At 41.9% G+C, this 22,008-nt stretch overlaps 1 protein-coding gene across 1 annotated transcript in view; it reads left to right on the forward strand.

The window, feature by feature from the left end:
- Positions 1-13,628: 13,628 nt before the first annotated feature.
- ppce (Prolyl endopeptidase) overlaps positions 13,629-22,008 on the forward strand; it is a 40,643-nt gene continuing 32,263 nt past the window's right edge. Inside the window, 5 exon segments of the mRNA NM_001173865.1 lie at positions 13,629-13,775; positions 14,710-14,784; positions 14,999-15,132; positions 15,581-15,711; positions 15,992-16,201. Of these exon segments, the coding sequence (NP_001167336.1) occupies positions 13,734-13,775; positions 14,710-14,784; positions 14,999-15,132; positions 15,581-15,711; positions 15,992-16,201 (592 nt within the window). The 5' untranslated portion in view covers positions 13,629-13,733.

Here is a 22,008-nt window from a genome sequence, read left to right on the forward strand (position 1 = left end):
GTAGGCCACTGATATCCTCACGTCATGAGAGAAAGGTGGAACACCCTTTCTCGTGCTTATGCGTACATGTGTTGTGTTGGGTTTTAGGGCATGTGTGCATATTATGTCCATATATTTCGGAAGTATTTCCCTGCTTGCGTTGGGTAGCATTTAGTTGACTTCACTATAAGTATATACAGTATATTTAGTTTCTTTGTCCTGCATGCCACTGTGTGTCTGTCTGTTCTTAACTTGCCCAGTGAAACGATAGCTAAATTGGCTGCCATCTGGCAAAACGTCTATTCGAGGAGTGCTGGGCGCTTCACTGTTCCGTGTGTATGAGGGAGTTGGGGGGACCCTAAAGTTCTCTAAGCTTCTTTCCCCCAGCGGCTAATTTCTCTAATAAGCAGACTGTCTGAGATGAGGCTCAGGACAGGGAGGCTCAGCGTGATGCTTGGCTGATCTCCCTCTCTTTCTCTCTCCTTCCCTCCCCTCTCCTGTCCGGGGTGATGCTCCAGTTGCACTTTTCCAGGAGCAGCAGCGTTGCCTACCTTCTAAGAACTGGGCTTGGGGAAGGAGGGAGGAAGGGAGGAAGGGAGGAAGGGAACAAGCTGTGGTAGCCCAAGCAAAAGTTTGAAACAGGTGAAAGACAACAGTTAGTGAATCATACATTACCACTTATGTACCATTTCAAGCTAGAAGGATGTTTCACTAATTTGCACCTGACTAACAGTTGGCAATAATGAAAATCTAGTATCTTACTGGACTTACAAGGTTGTGTCTAACAGAGACAAAAGATGCACATCTGCTTTGGTAAAACATTTAAATGGAATTCATCACGCCTGAACTTGTTATACAGTAAAGTTTAGGGGACTATGCGGTAGGCTTGGGGGGCACCTGCCCCCAGCCCAGACGTTCCAAACACCCACTGAAGGCAATTAACGTGTAACTCTTAAATGAATCCCATTCATTATCCATCTAACCCCTAACCTCCTCCAAAACTAGCCCCCACCTCACCTCACCAACCTAACCCATGCCCCCGTTCACCCCCCTCACCGTCTCAACTGTAACCATACAGGACCCCCCCCAATTTACAAAATGATAAGCACTTATACACACTCAATGAGACACACACTGTTGCATAAAGCACACTAAGAACTCCCAGATACAGAACAGTACACACATACCAAAATACACCCACAGACACAGATAATGCTTTAGCTGAACTAGAGGCAGCATGTCAGCACAGTTCACATGAATGTAGGATGACTTGGAAAATGAGCCATTCTCTCCTCTTTCATCTCTCCCTTTGTGTTTTATCAATTTATCAGATCACTTTATCAGTGTGGGGCCACCTGCCAACGCACCACCATAACAACATACACTGAGTGTACAAAACATTAGCAATAACTGCTCTTTCCATGACATAGACTGACCAGGTGAGTCCAGGTGAAACTATTATCTCTTCATGTCACTTGTTAAATCCTCTTCAATCAGTGTAGATGAAGTGGAGGAGACAGGTTAAAGAAGGATTTTTAAGTCTTGAGACATGGATTGTGTGTGTGTGCCATTCACAGGGTGCCTTTGAAAAGGGTATGGTAGTCGGCGCCAGGTGCACCGGTTTGTCAAGAACTGCGACGCTGCTGGGTTTTTCACACTCAACCGTTTCCTGTGTGTATCAAGAATGGTCCACCACCCAAAGGATATCCAGCCAACTTGACACAACTGTGGTGTGAAACTTAATATTATGAAGGTGTTCCTAATGTTTTGTAAACTCACTGCAGTCTTAAGATACCATTTTTTCAATGCTTCATGAGTCAATAGCAATGGAATAAACAACCTAAGGAACTTTTAGTTTGCACGGGGAGTTATGTCATGTTTAAATCATGTCAAAAATCATAAAAACCTTTACAAGAGTTTCAGGTGAATGTATTTGCTTGTTGATACACTGTATAACACTTGACTTAATTCAGCAGATGACATTAGACGGGCAGTACTCGTAACATGGCAAAGGGATTTATTCGTTGCTACAATAAACAATGAAGTAGTTCCTAATAATGTGTCGGTGGTTCTCTAGAGGGGCAGTTAAAGACTAGCAGGATTAAGACAACTAGGGGGATGATTTGCTGTCCGAAAGAGGAGAAGAAGCAGATTAAATATCGAGAATTAGGTCAAAGTGATGATGATGGCTAGAAGGAGGGAGCAGAAGGAGGAGGAGGAGGAGGTGGGGAGGATTGGGGTCAGAGAAACTAATTGCGTTAACACTGGACTGGAGAATGCCAAGAAATAAGTGGCGAGGGAGAGAGAGAGAGAGGAGGGACTAAGAGATATGTTGTGTTAATTAGTGATGTGTGAAGTCAGGTAACCTCATCACCTGTACTTCACCTGCCTTGCTCCCTGGGCGTGTCTGTCTGGGGGTTGTCCGCTGCCCAGACACGACTGAATAAGCACAGGGTGTTCTATTTGTTTGCCCTCCTCTTTTCCTCTTCTTCCTCTCGTTCTTTTTTCCATTTCTCCACCAGCCTAATTAGCAGACACTTTTATTGATCCATGGGATTTGGGCCCAAATCCTCCCTGTCTAACAGACGGATCTATGGTAAAGTTGTTCTGGGGGTCTTTGGTGGTCACCCCTGTAGACGAGCCCACATGTTAACCCCTAGCCCATGCAGACAGTGGAACACCCCTCATCCCCTTCTGAGGGGATGTTTTGGAGTTGGGCCGCACGTGGGTGGCATGTGGATAAAGCCTGTGTTTTCTAATTAGCGCAGGGTTTGGGTTTGTGCTAATACCACCCATAAGCTACAACTGTCATGATGACAAATCTTACCAAAAATCAAATACTGGGGACCTATAGTAAAATAAACAATACAGCATGTCCCAACTTAAAAATAATGGTTTTGACACATAAAGACAGTAGCTAGCATGAGCTAGCATGTGCTGTCCCAAGCTAACACAAATCAAATAGTTTTGTCACATAGAAAAAAAAACGGCCAGCTTGCCATTTCCTGCAGTCAATGACCAACAGCGCCCTCTTTGGCCTCATGGGTGAAATGTTATTCATATTTTTTCTAATTTCATAATTAATAAAAAACAATTATTTTTTTTTACAATGAAAATCTGTTGTTTGTATGTCAAAAAGTGTTGCTATATTTCAGTCTTCTGTGATGCATATAAAGTGTAATATTGGGATGCAAACTCAAAATGGAATACATTTCAACTCTATATCTGACATGGTACAGGTGTCTTCTTTTTTGGAAGTCCATAACCATGTCTGTGCGGTGTATACTTTTGCTTTTAAGACTATCAAGAATCACTCTGTATGACCGGGATTTATCCCACTGCGGTTGTCACATTCTGATCTATCTGTGTGCTTGTCTCCACCCCCCTCCAGGTGTCGCCCATCTTCCCCATTATCCCCAGTGCATTTATACCTGTGTTCTCTGTTCGCTTTGCCCGTCAAGCCGACCAGCATTTTTCCCCTTGCGCCTGTCTTTTTCTATAGTTCCTGTTTTCTAGTTTTCCTGGTTTTGACCATTTTGCCTACCTGCCGTTCTGTACCTTGTCACACCGCCCTGGATTATTGACCTCTGCCTGCCCTGAGACTGCCTGCCGTTCTGTACCTTATGGACTCTGATCTAGATTACTGACCTCTGCCTGCCCTTGACCTGTTGTTTTGCCTGCCCCTGTTCTAGTAATAAACTTTTGTTACTTCGACACTGCTTCTGGGTCTTCCCTGAAATGTGATAGCAGTAAAAGGTTAAGGAGCTTGTATTAGCATGTGGATGCTCCAGCTAACAAAAACAGAATAAACTTAGTAAAAACAATGAAAGTTGGCTAGACTGAACATGCTAATTCCAGTAAACTAAAATTGAATGGTGCACACAAAAGCAAAGTTGGATAGCTAGTTACCGTGTGCTTGCCTAAGCTACCAAAACTCTAGGCCTAATGGCTTTGAATTGTGGAAGTTAGCTAACTTGTGTCAGTAGTGTAAGCTAGCCAGTTAACAAAAACAGTTACATTAACCAGCATGAGCTAACCGCAATCTGAGGGCACAGGCACCACGCAACACCTCCTGCCACTACTTCCTCTGTACTGAGAAATGGTTAGAAAGTTGAGAGAATTTACATCTCTGATACATTCATAGCCTACAATCATACCCTTCAGCTCAGTCTCTTTGAAAATACCCCCCTTAAAAGCTAGTTTACACCACTCTTAGAAGTATCCCACAAGGCAGCTGCTAGTGTGATATACTGTACAGTGTGCTGGTAGAAGTTCCTGAATCTAAACAGTAGATATTAATTATCTACATGTATGAGTTTAGCCTAGAAGCCACACCATCGCAATGTTAGAGACATAGTCTATTGTAAAAGTGTTAGTGGATTAACTTGTGCCATGCTGTCTCCAACTACTGTAACTGAGCTCAGACAAAGAGATTTTAGCTATGCTACCACACGGATAGCATTTGGCTGTAGATTGCCAAGATGAATGATACTTAGATCCCAAGACCAATACTATCACAGACCATTGTTGTATTACTTGTATTGCTGGTAATGTCATTAGGCAATGCTAGCACCGGTGCGTGGTCTTACAAATGTAGACTAGACGATGACTCTGCAGATAGGAGTGCTGTATAGTTGCCTGGTTAAATAAAGGTCAAATTAAAAAATGTCAAATCACATATTGAATTTATGATAAACCACAATGATAATCAAAATAGTCAATATAATATGGAATCACATTATCTCTTGTCAGTCCCCCATGCTCTACGCTGAGAGTAGAGTATGACTGATCACAATGCTCCCTTCACAGTGTGTGTGTTTGTGTCTGTGTGTGTGTGTGTTTGAGTTTTGCAATTAACTGACAGTGTAACGAGTGGACAGAGCATATATGCTCTGAGCTCTTTCTTTCTTTCCCTCTCTCGTTATCTATTCTTGTCTTTTTCAGTGCCATAATATGGTCTCCACATCATCCCTTAACTTGGCATCCTCTCCCTCTCAGGCTGTCTTGTGGCTTCTCTATAATCTGACTGGCTAATCCCGGTACAAATTGGCAGGCTACCTGACTGTATGTGTTAGCCCATTAGCCCATATGCTAATGGGGGGACCACTGTCTCAACGGCCTGTCTGGCTCTAGCTGCTTTCATAACCACGCAACTGTCTGTGGCCTGGTCCACTTTCCTCCCCACTGAACCCAGCCTCACCACACCTTAGTTACAGCAGGCCAGTTAGGGCTGCATGCATGCTGACTGATCGATCAATCAGTTTGCTAACAGAGTTACAGTATGGTGGTGAGGTAACGTGTAGGGGATGTTGCTGTCCTACGTGCTAAGTCTTCCTGTCATTGTTGTCATTATCCCTGTTGTTTTCATTGTCATCATCCTCAGTACTCTGATTCATTGCGCCCGTCTTCATCTCCACTGATGTATCATATCAGCAATCTACAATTGCCTTCAACAGATCATACTCATCATCATCACGCTCATCGTCCTCTTTTTTGGGGTCAAACTTTGTTTGCTTGTCTGGCAAAGATAGGTGTACTTTAAATGTACCGTTTTTTTCTGTAAATCCTTGCCATCTACATTTATAAATGGGCATTACTGATACAAAAACATGCATGTTCCACTATTTCAAGCTTCTTTTGTCTTGTGCTGTGCATCCCAAATGGCACCCCCTTAGAAAAAAGGTTCCAAAAGGGTTCTTTGGCTGTCCCCATAAGATAATCATTTTTGGTCCCAGGTAGAACCCTTTGTGGAAAGGGTTTTACATGGAACCCAAAAGTGTTCTACCTGGAACCAAAAAGGGTTCTTTAAAGGGTTCACCTTTTTTTGTAAGAGTGTACTAGTAATGCACTATAGGATTCCATTTGGGACACAAACTTGCTTTTCACTGCAACACTAATTAGACCAAAATGAACCATCTGTATGACTGCGTGCCTCTCATCCCTGACCTCCCTCCTTCTCCAAGTCGTTTTCACAGCTTTATGGATTGGACAGACTTAACGTCCGAAACTCAAAACCTGTTTTGTCACTCCATTCCACAATGCTTAAAGGATGCGCCACATTACAAAACCCTCTTACGCCTCAGTTAAAACCTGTTGGGGCTCGGGGGCAGTATTGAGACATTTTGAAAAAAATATGTGCCCATTTTTAACTGCCTCCTACACCAACTCAGAAGCTAGGATATGCATATTATTAACACATTCGGATAGAAAACACTCTGAATTTTCTAAAACAGTTTGAATGGTGTCTGTAAGTATAACAAAACTCATATTGCAGGCAAAAACCTGTGAAAAATAGATCCAAAAAAAATGTGAATTTTGTGACTGTACTATTTAGTGTCATTGTTTTATAGATACCATAGTGAGAAAGGATTCATTTCGCAACACCTACGGCTTCCACTAGATGTCAACGATCTTTATAAAGTTGTTTGAAGCGTCTTTGATAAACAGAGAGCAAATTAGAATCCAAGGAAGTTGACATGTCATCACTTCATTTTTTGCGCCTGCGCATAAATCTGAGAAACGTGAGTTTGTCATCATTTTTATCTAGACATAGGATAGGTTGTGTGAAAATATTACTGATGTTTAACGTTAAAAATGGACCAAAAGATTAATGCTAAACAACATTTGACATGTTTGAACGAACATAAATAGATTATTTACTAGTTTTTTTTAGCTTTTCGGCGTGATTTTACCAGCCCCCCACCACGTTTTGTGGGAGCATAATGAACGCTAAGTACTTGGTGTTATTTGGACATAAATTATGAACTTTGTCAAAAGAAACCACATTTGTTCCGGACCTGGGATGCCTTCCGGACCTGGGATGCCTGTCTTCTGATGGAGATAATCAAAGGTAAGGGGATATTTACAATGTTATTATCGATTTTAGATGATGCTAACTGTATAGCATAGCCTGTTGTTCTTAGCATAGCATGTTAGCATGTTCTTAGCATAGCCTGTTGTTATCACGGCTGTTCAAAGGATCGGACCAAAATGCAGCGTGTTCGTTGTTCACATATTTTATTTACCGTGAAACTAAATGCAATACACTAAATTCTTGAATTCACAAAAACAACAAACCGTGATGCAGAGAGAAAACACACTACTCAAAATATAATCACCCACAAAACCCAGGAAGAAAAACCCCTACTTAAATATGATCTCCGATCAGAGGTAACGAGGACCAGCTGCCTCCAATTGGAGATCAACCCCCAAAAAACCAACATAGAAATAGAAAAACTAGAACTTAAACATAGAAATAGAAAACATAGAAAAACACAAAACACCCCCTGTCACGCCCTGACTTACTCTACTATAGAAAATTACATCTTACTAGGGTCAGGACGTGAGACCCGTAGAGCTAAAATAATGCCACACCAGAAGTCTGACTGTTTACATTATCTTGTCTGCTTTTTTATGCTTCACAAACAATGTTTCAAATTGACACAATCGTATTGGAAGCATGCAACATAGACCTCAAGCCTTATACATATGAAAAACAAACATATCAATAGTAGTCTACTATTGAAAAGAAGTAGTGGCAGCAGCTGTTTTTGACCAGAAAAAAACAGTGAAGCAATAACAGTCTGCTTGACAGGCTAATTTCTCTCTAAAGAAAAACATTTTTATGTTTTCCCAGTGTTGAGAGGACCACCCGGGGTTGTTGTGTGTATTGTGTGTGGTCTCTGGCCTGCCTCTGTAGTTTCTCCACACAACCTGAGGAGAGACTGTCTGTCTGCCTGCCAGAGTCAGGGGGGTCCAAAACACCTCTCCATTAGGTAACAGGTGAATACCTGAGGGCCATAGAGGAGGACAAGAGAGCGGGGGGGGGGGTGAGAGAGATGGAGAGAGAGAGAAGGGGAGAGAGAGAGAAGGGGAGAGAGAGAGAGAGAGAGAACAAGAGAGAGAGAGAACAGAAAATATGGAGAGGACGAAGACAGGACAGTGGGATGTGAAAGAAATAGTAGTAATAGTATAGTAGTTTTGATGGGGCACTGTCAGAAATCCTTCCATCTCCTTGAAGTTAAACAACGAGAGCGATGCACTCTCTCTCAAGGCCATAAACAGTAATCATTAACCTCATAAACGGAATGACTTTAGGTATGATCACACTACTTCAATAGAAAGCATAGTAAATGGCAAATATGAGTCACCTCAGAAAAGTAATCTGCGTCGGAAATGTAATCATGTAAAAAACAATCATGAGCTTATCACCTGTGTATTTGTGTCATTTGGCAGTGAAACTGTGGAGGATTGTTGACATTAGTTATTTTTATAAGCAGGTTGTGTTGAGTCATAAGGACCGTCTAGGAAAATGGGGAGTTTCCAATAGGAGTGTCAATCAGGAATAAGGTTGATTGGTGACATCGTTTCCTTTTGGGTATGACTTGCTGAATTTCTAATAGTCAGATGAATTTGTATCAGAACCTGTTCTCAATAACAACACTATGGTCTATGAAAGGATGTACTGTATCACACTGTATTACACACTCTTATTCTTGTGAATAGTGTGTGTGTGTGTGTGTGTGTGTGTAGTTCACAGTAAGTATGTACATTTATGATTGTGTCTGTGCATTCAAGAGAGTGTGTAGGTATTTATCATATGAGTGTGTGTCCAAGCATTTATGTGTCTCTAAAAAATATGTACGTGCATAAACTTGGGTGATGCTACCATGTTGACGTGTGTCTGTCAGCCTGCCCTCTGAGGCATGGCTGCTGTTGGGATATTGGTACTAGTGTTTATTAGGATTCCCAATTAGCTACTGCCGAGGCAGTGGCTACTCCTCCTGTACACAACAAATAAAATACATAATGTACATAAATACAGTGCATTCGGAAAGTATTCACATTTTGTTATGATACAGCCTTATTCTAAAACGGATTAAATACATGTTTTGCCTCGTCAATCTACACACAATACCCAATAATGACAAAGCGAAAACTGTTTTTTTTAAATGTTAGCAAATTGATAACAAAAAAACAGAATACCTTATTTACATAAGTATTCAGAGCCTTTGCTATGAGACTCGAAATTAAGCTCAGGTGCATCCTGTTTCCATTGATCATCCTTGAGATGTTCTACAACTTGATTGGAGTCCACCTGTGGTAAATTCAATTGATTGGACATGATTTGGTTAGGGAGGTGGTCACTCTGACAGAGCTCCAGAGTTCATCTGTGGAGATGGGAGAACCTTCCAGAAAGATAACAATTTCTGCAGCATTCCACCAATCAGGCCTTTATGGTGGAGTGGCCAGACAGAAACCACTCCTCAGTAAAAGGCACATGACAGCCCTCTTGGAGTTTGCCAAAAGGCACCTAAAGGACTCTCAGACATGAGAAACAAGATTCTCTGGTCTGAATGCCAAGAGTCACGTCTGGAGAAAACCTTGCACCATCCCTAGGTGAAGCATGGTGGTGTGAGCATCATGCTGTGGGGATCTTTTTCAACGGCAGGGACTGGGAGACTAGTCAGGATCGAGGTAAAGACTAATGGAGCAAAGTACAGTGAAATCCTTAATGAAAACTTGCCCCAGAACGCTCAGGACTTCAGACTGGGGCCAAGGTTCACCTTCCAACAGGACAATGACCCTAAGCACATAGCCAAGACAACACAGGAGTGGCTTCTGGACAAGTCTCTGTCCTTGAGTGGCCTAGCCAGAACCAGATCGAACATCTCTGGAGAGACTTGAAAATAGCTGTGCAGCGATTTTACCTATCAAACCTGACATAGCTTGAGAGGATCTGCAGAGAAGCTTTTAGCTTCATACCCAAGAATACTCGAGGCTGTAATTTCTGCCAAAGGTGCTTCAACAAAGTTTCTGAGTAAAGGGTTTGAATACTTATGTAAATGTGATCTAGATATATATTTTTAATACAAATGTGCAAAAATGTTTTTGCTTTGTCTTTATCAGGTATTGTGTGTAGATGGGTGAGGGGAAAAAATAATTGAATCAATTTTAGAATAAGAAAAAAGTCAAGGGGTCTGAATACTTTCCGAATGCACTGTATATATACCATTACTTTTACATGACAATTCAGCCATTCAGCAGACGCTCCCATTCAGAGCGACCCACAGCTAGTGCATTCATCTTAAGATGGCCAGGCATGAAAACCACATATCACTTTCGTATCCCAACCATGTATCACTTGCCTCGTTAAATAAAAGGTTAAATTAAATGTAAAAAATTTAAATCACATACATAATACAATGCAAAATACAAAATGCTGTAGTTCCTGAAAGGTAGGAGATGGACAGGGTGGAGAGACCCCAGAGCATGATGGGCCAGTGTGTTTAGGCTTGAGGTGAGGACGGATAGCCAACTCCTGAGGACACAGACAGGTGAGTGAAGCTGTCAGGACACTGGATGAGACACAACACCACAGGAAGCAGGAAACAGGTAGGGTTGCTGACGCAGATCTGTCCACACCACCTCTGCTGTGTTGCGCAACAGGATCCTGGAAACAGAACAGCCTTCACAAATGAGAAAAAGAAAGAGAGAGATAATCATGTTTGTTCATGAATGCTTGTTACCCAGGAATAGGCTACACAACTTCATGAAAAAATACTTTTGTGAGCACGGTTTGCCTTCCCTTTTAATGTCTTTGTTGTTTCTTGATATTTCTGTTTGCCCAATACAAACCTCTGCTGAAATTCTGGAAATGTACAGGTCAACTCCACCAGCTGGCATTCAATTGAACTACCTCAATGGTGGGTGCAGGCGTTTGTTTGGGAGCAAGTGCAGTGCGTACACAAGTGTGTGTGTGTATGCGTGCGTGCGTGCATGCATGTGTGTATGGCCAAGGGTGTCATTAGAATGTGTTGACATTCAAAGAGTGGCATCTCTTGAGAGCCACATCAAAAACTCAGTGCCACAGACCAGACATGAGAACTGTCAAGTGTTAGTGTGCAGCGGGTAGGACGGAGTCAGGCGCAGGAAACAGACCTGAGCAAAAAACTTCCTTTACTCGAATAAAACAACAAAATCATTCCACGCAGGGAAACACACCAGCTCACAGAAATCTCAACCACTTAACAATAAGCAAACACGCACAAAAACCATGGGGAAAACAGAGGGTTAAATAATGAACATGTAACTGGGGAATTGAAACCAGGTGTGTAAAACAAAGACAAAACAAAAGGAAAATGAAAAGTGGATTGGCAATGGCTAGAAGACCAGTGATGTCGACCGCCGAATGCCGCCCGAACAAGGAGAGGGACCGACTTCGGCGGAAGTCGTGACAAGTACACACGCAAGTGCGTAAGGACTTTGAGACCTGGTCCCTGTCACACTCCTGCGACACGTGTATATCACAAAGCCACACACAGAAATCCTCCTTTATCTCTCCAACATGTAGTAAGCAATCCAACAAATACAGTTGAAGTCGGAAGTTTACATACACTTAGGTTGGAGTCATTAAAACTCGTTTTTCAACCACTACACAAATTCCTTGTTAACAAACTATAGTTTCGGCAAGGCGGGTAGGACATCTGCTTTGTGCATGACACAAGTAATTTTTCCAACAATTGTTTACAGACAGATTATTTCACTTATAATTCACTGTATCACAATTCCAGTGGGTCAGATGTTTACATACACTAAGTTGACTGTGCCTTTAAAAAGCTTGGAAAATTTCAGAAAATTATGTCATGGCTTTAGAAGCTTCTGATAGACTAATTGACATCATTTGAGTCAATTGGAGGTTTTGGCTATAATGACCATCATTTTGTATGGAGAAATAAGGGGGAGGCTTGCAAGCCAAAGAACACCATCCCAACCGTGAAGCACGGGGGTGGCAGCAGCATGTTGAGGAGGTGCTTTGCTAAAGGAGGGACTGGTGCACTTCACAAAATAGATGGCATCATGAGGATGGAAAATGATGTGGCTATATTGAAGCAACATCTCAAGAAATCAGTCAGGAAGTTAAAGCTTGGTCGCAAATGGGTCTTCCAAATGGACAATGACCCCAAGCATACTTCCAAAGTTGTGGTAAAATGGCTTAAGGACAACAATATCAAGTTATTGGAGTGGCCATCACACATCACTGACCTCAATCCTATAGAACATTTGTGGGCAGAACTGAAAAAGCGTGTGCGAGCAAGGAGGGCTACAAACCTGACTCAATTACACCAGCTCTGTCAGGAGGAATGGGCCAAAATTCACTCAATTTATTTTGGGAAGGCTACCCAAAACGTTTGACCCAAGTTAAACAATTTAAAGGCAATGCTACCAAGTACTAATTGAGTGTATGTAAACTTCTGACCCACTCGGAATGTGATGAAAGAAATAAAAGCTGAAATAAATCATTCTCTCTACTATTATTCTGACATTTCACATTCTTAAAATAAAGTGGTGATCCTAACTGACCTAAGACAGGGATTTTTTACTAGATTAAATGTCAGGAATTGTGGAAAAACAGAGTTTAAATGTATTTAGCTGAGGTGTATGTAAACTTCCGACTTCAACGGTATATTACACACATCCACTAACTCCAAACAAAACCTCCCTGTTCAGCGTCTTTCGTCATGAATCTTGTTCTGGAGGCAGCTGTGTAGTGGTCACTTGCTGGCACAGCCACAAGCATAACATCTGATTTTAAACCTAACTCTAACCTTAACCACACTGCTAAAGCGAATGCCTAACCCTAACCTTAAATTACAATATAGCCAATTTTGACTTTAGAGCTGGCCTATCTAAGGGGAAATTGTTCAGTTCTGCCTCCAGGACAAGAGTCATGACAATAAACGTCAACCTACTGTTCATACACACTCAGACACAAGACGCCCATCTCAAATCTTCCCTTTTTTTCCTCTTCCATTTATCTGCCTTTCAACGTTACTACTCAAAACTGGGTGTAGTTTTTTCTGCAATTAAAATACCCCCACACTTCAGACAAATAAATAAACAAATACACAGAGAGAAAATGAGACTATGACGTAGATTTCCAGTAGAGTTGATATGCCAGGGCTGCGCTACTAAAAGGCATTTATGAAATGGTGTGCTCATCTGGGTAAAGTCATGTAGTCCAAAGAAAAAGAAAAGGTGATGGCATCGCCCCAAAACATAGCAACAGCTTTTTAATAAATAAGAGCACCGTATTCATTGACAGTGCCTTGCCCTGACCTGCCTGAAAGGCGATGATATCACATCCTGTTGGGAGCAGGGCAGACCTCAGCGAGACAGATCCATGTCGCAGATAAAACAATGACTTATGCTGCGTTTGGAACTAAGAAACTCTGACATTTGCTAAATGGTTGTAGTTATACACGTGCCGCGTTCAACCGATTTACAAGTTGGATGTTTCTGAGTTTCCTAGTTTCGACTAGCACTTGAACGCGGCATTAGTTATAACAAATCTCTACAAATCTTTGCCCATGTAGTCACTAAGTAGTCGCTAGTTAACACAGCCACAACGTCATAAACCCCGCCTATTTCTACAAATTATCTTCTTAAAATCCAATTTTAAACCTAACCCTGATCCAAACCACAGTGCTAACCTTATGCCTAAACTTAAATTAAGACCAAAAAGCAAATGTTTGTTTTCATGATTTTTTTTTTAAGAGACAATTTTGACTTTGTGGCTGTGGTAACTAGTCAAACCGTCATACACGAGAGGGGAACATGATTTCACTTTCACTTCGGGCGTCCTGTCACTGAGTCATGCAGCGTGTGGAGTAGTGGTACGGGCAGACAAACAAAGAAAGTAAAACAGACGGACGGCTTTGAAGAGACATAAGAACACATTTAAACACTCTGCCATGGCATTTAAGTACCCGGCAGCTCGGAGAGATGAGAGTAAGGTCGGTGTCAAATTCCAACAGCGCTTTCAACTTCCAACTTCTCTCGCCCATTCTTAAAGTCGTAGGCGCCGCGCACAAGTAGGAAGAGATTGCAGGATGAGAGAGCAAAAAAGAGCAGGCCTTCAATGTGTGCAAAACCAGTGTGGCTGAGCTGAGTAACCCTGAAAGAAATGTCCAATTATGGCGTTATCTTTATACAGCAGAAAGGTCATAAGATTAAAGCTAGAATCCTTAATTGAAACAATACGGTGTGTTTTTTTGTAAAAAGCGGAGGGATGGGTCTGGAGAAATGTAACCACTATAATTAATAGACCGGTATGGATGCAGACTGACCATCCATAACAAAACACATATTGTTTTAACTATGTTTTGAGGCTATACAGTGTTTGTTTATATTGACATTGTTTACTAACATTGGAGTAAAATAATCTTGTATTTGGGGTTTTGATGGGGTACCACAGTTGACTAAGCTCACGAGGCATTTATAAGTTATATTCTTCAAGAATCAATGGGTATATATATATATACTTCTTTTATGTAGTAACTAAGGATTCTAGCTTCAAGGTAATACAATAACCTGTGAGATACTGTTCCCGCTGCAGATTCTAACAAAGGCCTGTAGTTCTTTAATTGTACACTATGTACACAATGCTATAGACCATAAATCAGTCAGTTGTGTTATTACATGTAACCGTTTTAATTGGAATGAATCCATTGGAAATTTCCAGACCATACCCCATTAAATATAATATAAGATGATTTACTGACATTCTATGGAACTCTGCTGTCAACTGGACAGGTGTGGTAGTAACTCATCCTTTTCAAACATTGTGTGCAATGTGAGTCATTTAGAATTTAGCAGACGCTCTTATCCAGAGTGAGTGTGTTTTTTAGTGTGTATTGTAATACTTAAGTGTTGTTTTTAATCCTGTAGGTGGATGACTACCATGGGGTTAAGATATATGATCCTTATGCCTGGTTGGAAGATCCTGACAGTGACGAAACAAAGGTGATTGTGATGGAAAATACACAATAACAAGGGATGAATTGCAACATAGTTCTAACCTGTTCCTGAACTCTGACGTGTGTGTGTGTGTGTGTGTGTGTGTGTGTGTGTGTGTGTGTGTGTGTGTGTGTGTGTGTGTGTGTGTGTGTGTGTGTGTGTGTGTGTGTGTGTGTGTGTGTGTGTGTGTGTGTACGTGCATATGCATGTGTTTGCCCAGGCCTTTGTGGAGGAGCAGAATAAGCTGACCATGCCATTCCTGGAGCAGTGTGCGGTCAGGCCTCAGTTTCACCAGCGGCTAACTGAGCTCTACGACTACCCCAAATACAGCTGCCCCTACAAGAGAGGAAACAGGTAGGAACTAAAATACAGCTGCCCCTTTTAGTGAGGAAACAGGTAGGAACTAAAATACAGCTGCCCCTACATGCAAGGAAATAGGTTAGGAACTAAACTACAGCTGCCCCTGCAAGAGGGGAAACATATTAACTAAAATACAGCTGCCCTTACAAGAACAGGTTAGGAATCAGTTGATGAGCTGAATCAACAGGTTCAGTGCTGGGCTGGAGCAAAAGCCTGCATACTGTTGTTTCTGTTTCAAAAGAAAATTCACAAAATTGAGGGCAAAAGAGGTAACTACTTAATAACTGCAGGTACGTACTGCCATTATTATTATTATAGGTAATGACATATGTCACATACAGGTTATTCCACTGGTTGTTATACACTGTATAAAGAGTACATGTCTGGGTCTGATGCTCTCCATGATGTAACCAGTGTTACTGTGTGCTGGTTTCCTCTGTAGGTATTTCTACTTCCATAACCAGGGCCTGCAGAACCAGGATGCACTCTATGTGCAGGACTCTCTGGATGGACTGGCCACAGTCTTCTTTGACCCAAACACACTGTCTGAGGATGGGACTGTAGCTTTGAAGAGTGAGCTCCTGGTTACTGTAATACACACAAACACACCGTAACTTTGTCTGTCTCAACCTGAGCTCTCACAACTCCCCCCCCTTCTTGTCAAGCCATGTACATTCTTTCGTTGTTATTAGATTTGGTTGCTGTGACAAAGGGGGGGTACATTGCTAAAACACAAAAGCATCAATGATAGGACTACATCATACACTTGAATATCACAAATATTGTAATATCTATTTTCCCTCTCTTCCTCTATCCTTGCCTCTCTCGTCTTCCCCTTCCTCTCTCCTTCCAGTGGGGCGCCTATCGGAGGAGTGCGAGTACTTTGCGTACGGCCTGAGCTCCAGCGGCTCCGACTGGGTGACGGTGCACTTCCTGAAGGCTGATGACCTCATGAAGCTGCCTGATGTCCTGGACAGGGTGAAGTTCAGCTGCCTGGCCTGGACCCACGATGCCCGCGGGGTGTTTTATAATTGTTACCCCCGGCAGGACGGCAAGGCTGATGGTGAGACACACACAGGCACACAAACATACACATACACAAACACGTGTATATGTTATCTACTGTATACAGCACAAAATAGTGTTCAAGTGCACAGACACATTGAAAAACACACACACACACACCTATTGTACAAGCACGTACGCACACAAGCGAAGATACCTGCACGTGGGTGGAGGGCAGAAATACTCAGTATTCAGTCGGTATTCGTGTCATAAGAAGGAATTCCCCTCAACCACTCTCACAAATTGGGAAAAACAAACATTCTTTCCCATTGACCGTCATTGTAAAAAAACTAATTGGTAGTTGATTTTGTGGTATACAGAAATATCAAAACATGCCGAAAAGCTGCCGTGTTGTTCAATGTACATGTAACCAGGTCAAAAATCCCAACCTACGGTTCGCAATACTCCCACATAGGGAAATAGAGCCTGCGAGAAGAGCCCTGTGGCTTCAGGCTATTCGGTATGGGAGAGTCGGAAATTGTGGGGACCCTGTGTCCAAGTAGGCTATATGTAGCTAATGTACAGTGCCTTTGGAAAGTATTCAGACCGCTTGACCTTTTCCACATTTTGTTACGTTACAGCCTTATTCTAAAATGGATTAAATCTTTTTTTTTCTCTCATCAATCATAATGACAAAGCAAAAACAGGTTTTTGGAAATTTTTGCAAATGTATTAAAAACAAAAAACAGAAATACCTTATTTACATAAGTATTCAGAACCTTTGCTATGAGACTCGAAATTGAGCTCAGGTGCATCCTGTTTCCATTGATCAACCTTTCTTTTTTTTTTAAATTTAAAATTTAACTAGGCAAGTAAGTTAAGAACAAATTCTTATTTACAATGACGGCCTAGGAACAGTGGGTTAACGTCTTTGTTCAGGGGCAGAACGACAGATTTTTACCTTGTCACTTCGGTGATTCGATCTAGCATCCTTTTGGTTACTGGCCCAACGCTCTAACCACTCGGCTACCTGCCGCCCCTTGAGATGTTTCTACAACTTGATTGGAGTCCACCTGTGGTAAATTCAATTGATTGGACATTATTTGGAAAGGCACACACCTGTCTATATAAGGTCCCACAGTTGACAGTGCATGTCAGAGCAAAAACCAAGCCATGAGGTCGAAGGAATTGTCCGTAGAGCTCCGAGACAGGATTGTGTCGAGGCACAGATCTGGGTACCAAAACATTTCTGCAGCATTGAAGGTCCCCAAGAACACAGTGGCCTCCATCATTCTTAAAATGGAATAAGTATGAAACCACTAAAACTCTTCCTTGAGCTGGCTGCCCCGGCCAAACTGAGCAATCGGGCAAGAAGGGTCATGGTCAGGGAGGTGACCAAGAACCCGATGGTCACTCTGACAGAGCTCTGGAGTTTCTCTGTGGAGATGGGATTAGGCCGTTATGGCAGAGTGACCAGACGGAAGCCACTCCTCAGTAAAATGCACATGACAGCCCACTATGAGTTTGCCAAAAGGCACCGTCTGGAGGAAATCTGGCACCATCCCTATGGTGAAGCATGGTGGTGGTAGCATCATGCTGTGGGATGTTTTTCAGCGACTGGGAGACTAGTCAGGATCGAGGCAAAGATCAACAGAGCAATGTACAGTGAGATCCTTGATGAAAACATGCTCCAGAGCACTCAGGACCTCAGACTGGGGCAAAGGTTCACCTTCCATCAGAACAACAACCCTAAGCACACAGCCAAGACAATGCAGGAGTGGCTTCGGAACAAGTCTGAATGTCCTTGAGTGGTCCAGCCAGTGTTCGGACTTGAACCCGATCAAACATCTCTGGAGAGACCTGGAAATAGCTGTGCAGTGACGCTCCCCATCCAACCTGACAGAACTTGAGAGGATCTGCAGAGAAGAATGGGAGAAACTCCCCAAATACAGGTGTGCCAAGCTTGTAGCGTCATATTCAAGAAGATTCAAGGCAGTAATCGCTGTTAAAGGTGCTTCAACAAAGTACTGAGTAAAGGGTCTGAATCCTTATGCAAATGTAATATATATTTTATTTTTTGGTTGTTAAAATGGATAAAAACAGTTATCTTTTTCATTAGGAGGTATTGTGTGTAGACTGATGAGGGAAAAAAAAAACAATTTAATCAATTTTAGAATAAGGCTGTAACGTAACAAAATGTGGAAAAAGTCAAGGGGTCTGAATACTTTCTGAAGGCACTGCATGTGTGTAGAAAACCTTTAATCACAGATAAGACATTTACAGTTATTCGTTTAGTATAGTCTGTTTTTTAACTCCACTCACTACTTGTAGCTTCCGTTTATTTGTGTTGTTGGTCTTCGCTAGCTTACTGTTCTGGTTGGTAGCTAGATAGCACTCACTGATGTGGCGAACGTTAGTTAGCGCCATTGTGAAAAGGGGCATGAGGGAAGCCGTACACTATTATGTTTTTCTATGGTGAGAACTCTTGGGAGCATGCAATGTTGAAAAGTCATCTTTAGACAGGTTGTACTTTACTTACATGTAGTTTTGTAATTGACTGTCAAGTTTTTGCTGTGAGCCATTGGGGTTTCCCCACAGGCGGGCGGGGCCAAAACGTTGTATTTAATACCGACTGGGAGAATAGAAAACGAGAAAGAGGAAGTGTAGACAATCTTCTAAATGATGATGTCTCGTAACACATTTTCTCCCCCATGCCTAGAATGTAAAATAAAGCTGTATCTCAAATATTTCTCTGTGTGTTTCCACCAATCATCAATCACCCATGATCAGTGTTTCCTTAACCCAACGTAGCAGGCGTAAAATAAATGCCTGAGCGGAGTTCCCACTAGGGCTGTTAAAGTGACCGTATTACTGCCACACTGGCAGTCACGAGTCATGACGGTAGTTAAATGCCATGTGACTGTTTAGTCATGGTAATTAGGCTTCTCCAAGCTCTGATGCTGTTGATTGTCATTAGTAGCCTACCAAACTTCCTTACTGCCTGGTACTCAGCACTCTATTGTCCCTCTAATCCAGGCCTGGGCAATTCCAGTCCTCTGGGGCCTGATTGGTGTCACACTTTTCCCCCCATCCCTAGCAAACACAGCTGATTTAAACTAATTGCATTTTAACTGAAGATCATGGTTAGTTGATTATTGGAGTCAGGTGTGTTAGCTGGGGCAAAGGTGTGACACCAATCAGGCCCCGAGGACTGGAGTTGGCCCAGGCCTGTTCTTACCTCTCTGACATCAATGCAAATGTAATTGAACATTTCATGAGCTCATGTTACGCAACATGGCTGGCATGAAAATTAACCATTTCTTTTTTTTCCCATGCCCCTGTTTTTTCCCATGGCCCTGACAGGGGCATGATAATGGTCCATTCTAAATCAAAACTAATATCACACATATATTATTTAGTATATGTAAAGATAACATTAAATGATAAATAGTCTGATGGGTGACAATATTAGCCTATCACTTGTGAATGATGCACAGCTTGTGCATTAAGGCATTGTGCATTAAGACAAGAAACAGCGCAACTTTTTCAAATCATAGTCGCACACTGTTGAGACTTCTAGCTCACTCAGGAAAAAAAAAATATATAGATAAAAGAGAAGCAAATGGGTCTGATGTGTTCAATTAAATGGGGAACGAGTGATTTCTTTAAGTTTCTTAGATGTTCAGGTATGTTACGTTATGTGCGCATGCGCAGCTTCATTAGTGACTTAAATTACAGCACCTGGTAATCACTTCACCGTAGACAATCATCAGGAGCACACAGCCCGTTGGTATGTAACTGCGAACTACTCAGTCTAGCATTAACCTCTCTAAGGTCGGCGGGACGAAATCGTCCCACCTACGTAACAGCCAGTGGAATCCTGTGGCGCGTTATTCAAATACCTTAGAAATGCTATTACTTCAATTTCTCAAACATATGACTATTTTACACCATTTTAAAGACAAGACTCTCGTTAATCTAACCACACTGTCCGATTTCAAAAAGGCTTTACAACAAAAGCAAAACATTAGATTATGTCAGCAGAGTACCCAGCCAGAAATAATCAGACACCCATTTTTCAAGCTAGCATATAATGTCACATAACTCCAAACCACAGCTAAATGCAGCACTAACCTTTGATGATCTTCATAAGATGACACACCTAGGACATTATGTTATACAATACATGCATGTTTTGTTCAATCAAGTTCATATTTATATCAAAAACCAGCTTTTTACATTAGCATGTGACGTTCAGAACTAGCATACCCCCCGCAAACTTCCGGTAAATTTACAAAAAATTTACTAAATTACTTACGATAAACGTTCACAAAAAGCATAACAATTATTTTAAGAATTATAGATACAGAACTCCTCTATGCACTCGATATGTCCGATTTTAAAATAGCTTTTCGGTGAAAGCACATTTTGCAATATTCTCAGTAGATAGCCCGGCATCACAGGGCTAGCTATTTAGACACCCAGCAAGTTTAGCACTCACCAAAGTCAGATTTACTATAAGAAAAATGTTATTACCTTTGGTGTTCTTCGTCAGAATGCACTCCCAGGACTTCTACTTCAATAACAAATGTTGGTTTGGTCCCAAATAATCCATTGTTATATCCAAATAGCGCCGTTTTGTTCGTGCGTTCAAGACACTATCCGAATGGTAAAGAAGGGTGACGAGCACGACGCATTTCGTGACAAAAAATGTCTAAATATTCCATTACCGTACTTCGAAGCATGTCAACCGCTGTTTAAAATCAATTTTTATGCCATTTTTCTCGTAAAAAAGCGATAATATTCCGACCGGGAATCTGCGTTTAGGTAAAAAGACGAAAGAAAATAAAGCATGGGGTCGACTCGTGCACGCGCCTAAGCCCATTGTCCTCTGATCGGCCACTTACCAAAGGCGATAATGTGTTTCAGCCTGGGGCTGCCTCGATATCATTCAGCTTTTTCCCGGGTTCTGAGAGCCTATGGGAGCCGTAGGAAGTGTCACGTTACAGCAAAGATCCTCAGTCTTCAATAAAAAGAGCCAAGATGAACAAGAACTTGTCAGACAGGTCACTTCCTGTATGGAATCTTCTCAGGTTTTTGCCTGCCATATGAGTTCTGTTATACTCACAGACACCATTCAAACAGTTTTAGAAACTTTAGGGTGTTTTCTATCCAAAGCCAATAATTATATGCATATTCTAGTTACTGGGCAGGAGTAGTAACCAGATTAAATCGGGTACGTTTTTTATCCGGCCGTGTAAATACTGCCCCCTACCCCCAACAGGTTAATGTTTAAGTCACTTATATGTTTGTGCACTGAACGTTTACCTCACTGTGTTGGTGTTAGTTGGCCGGGAGTAACTTGTAGCTCGCTGGGTGCGGTAGCTCAGCGACCCAGATGCTATATAGCATTAGGCTATTATCAGCCATTTGCATTGTGCTAATTGTTCGGAGCACTCTGCTGGTTTCTGGTGGCGGTGGTGATAGCGGTGGTTTGGTTCGGTGATCCATGGTGGAGTGCCGCATTATATTGCGTTTGTGCGTGTGTAAATCCTTTGGACGAGGCATGTGGTGGCATGGGCATGTGGTGGCGTCCATAACAACCTGTGACGGCAGAGTCACTGTGCGCATGCTCCTCTGGCGCTGGGCATTCTGGGTGATGTAGTCGGTGCTGTTTTAAGCCAGATTTGCCACATCTTTGATGGTGTTGCAGGCTTATTTGATTTTCATTATATTATATTACTTGAATAATATATTATATAATATATCTGAATAATATATTGTCATTATTTGTTTGTTGAATTTCAGGTTTATCATTTGATTTAAAATAAAATTAAGGACAAAACACGAGTCATGACATTGTGT

The sequence above is a fragment of the Salmo salar genome, chromosome ssa14, assembly GCF_905237065.1.
Source record: "Salmo salar chromosome ssa14, Ssal_v3.1, whole genome shotgun sequence".
Taxonomy (NCBI): Eukaryota; Metazoa; Chordata; class Actinopteri; order Salmoniformes; family Salmonidae; genus Salmo; species Salmo salar.